Source organism: Hyaena hyaena, unplaced genomic scaffold (genome assembly GCF_003009895.1).
Source record: "Hyaena hyaena isolate Hyena2069 unplaced genomic scaffold, ASM300989v1 scaffold_1518, whole genome shotgun sequence".
Taxonomy (NCBI): domain Eukaryota; kingdom Metazoa; phylum Chordata; class Mammalia; order Carnivora; family Hyaenidae; genus Hyaena; species Hyaena hyaena.
Window position 1 is genome coordinate 300,340 of NW_024082151.1, and position 1,294 is coordinate 301,633.

At 38.3% G+C, this 1,294-nt stretch overlaps 1 protein-coding gene across 1 annotated transcript; it reads right to left on the reverse strand.

The window, feature by feature from the left end:
- Window positions 1-824: 824 nt before the first annotated feature.
- LOC120225810 (40S ribosomal protein S27-like) lies at window positions 825-1,085 on the reverse strand (the record flags this gene model as incomplete). The annotated part of the gene is made up of 1 exon (XM_039223997.1): window positions 825-1,085. A coding segment is annotated over one exon (261 nt), but the record flags the coding sequence as incomplete, so codon positions are not given.
- Window positions 1,086-1,294: the final 209 nt, after the last annotated feature.

Here is a 1,294-nt window from a genome sequence, read left to right on the forward strand (position 1 = left end):
CACCCTGTAATCTAAATTGTCCAAAGTCAAAACAGAGAGAGAGGGGCACCTGGGTGGCTCAGTCAGTTAAGCGTCTGACTTCAGCTCAGGTCATGATCTCATGGTTCATGGGTTCGAGCCCCACATCAGGCTCTGTGCTGACAGCCAGCTCAGAGCCTGGAGCCTGTTTCAGATTCTGTGTCTCCCTCTCTCTCTGACCCTTCCCTGCTCTCTCTCTCTAAAAATATTTTAAAAAATAAAAAAAATTTAAGTCCGTTCCTGTCATCAATTACTTTAAAGTTAAGCAGATTAAACTCCCCAATTAATGGGTATAGATTAGCAGAATGAATTTTAAAAAATACAGTATCCAGCTATATGATATCTATAAGAAATTCACTTTTTATCTAAAGAAAAGCATAGGTTAAACATAAAATGATGGAAAAAGATATTCCATGAATATTGTAACCAAATAAAAATAGGAGTGGTTATATTAAAAGAAATGTAATAAAACCATCTATAAATCACAAATTTAGTTATTACATAATGATGACAGTGCCTTACTTCAAAAGATACAATTATGAACATATACGCACCAAAGATCAGAGCTCCTATAGATCTGAAGCAAACACTGGCACACTTTTAGGTGGATATAGGAAGCTCTACAATAGTAGTGGAAGACTCCTATATCCTACTTTAAATAATGGATAGAACAACCACAGAAGTTCATAAAAGATATGGAGGACATCAATGATATTATTAATAAGCTGGACCTAAAAGACATTTTTTTTGTGTGTCCAAAATCTTTTATTGGGATCGTTTCCCACTCGTCTTGATTCAGGGTGCTTTCAGTGCTGCTTCTGTCTGAAGGAACGTCCTTCCATAAGCCTTACATTTCTTCCTGTAGGCTGGCAAAGAACAGTGGAGCAGCCAACAAACAAAACTACCATTCCCGCACGTCTAAAGGCTGTGGTGATTTTGCAGCATCCTGGGCATTTCACGTCCATGAAGTAGGTGTTGGGGTTCGGCACCAGGCATTTCTTCTGGTGTTTGCTCTTCTCCTCTTCTGAGGATAGGTGGAGGAGGTCCTTTGCGAGAGTCACGTCTTTGTGGGAAGGTCATCACTGCCAGAAAGCCTGAACCTAAAAGACATTTGGGGAACACTACATGCAACGGCAGTAGATTACACAGTTTTCTCAAATACACGTGGAATATTCCCTACAACAGACCATGTGTGTAGTCACAAAACAATTCTTAAAAGTATTAAAAACTTTGAAATAAAACAAAATATCTTTCTCATTGAAATGGAATTAAATTA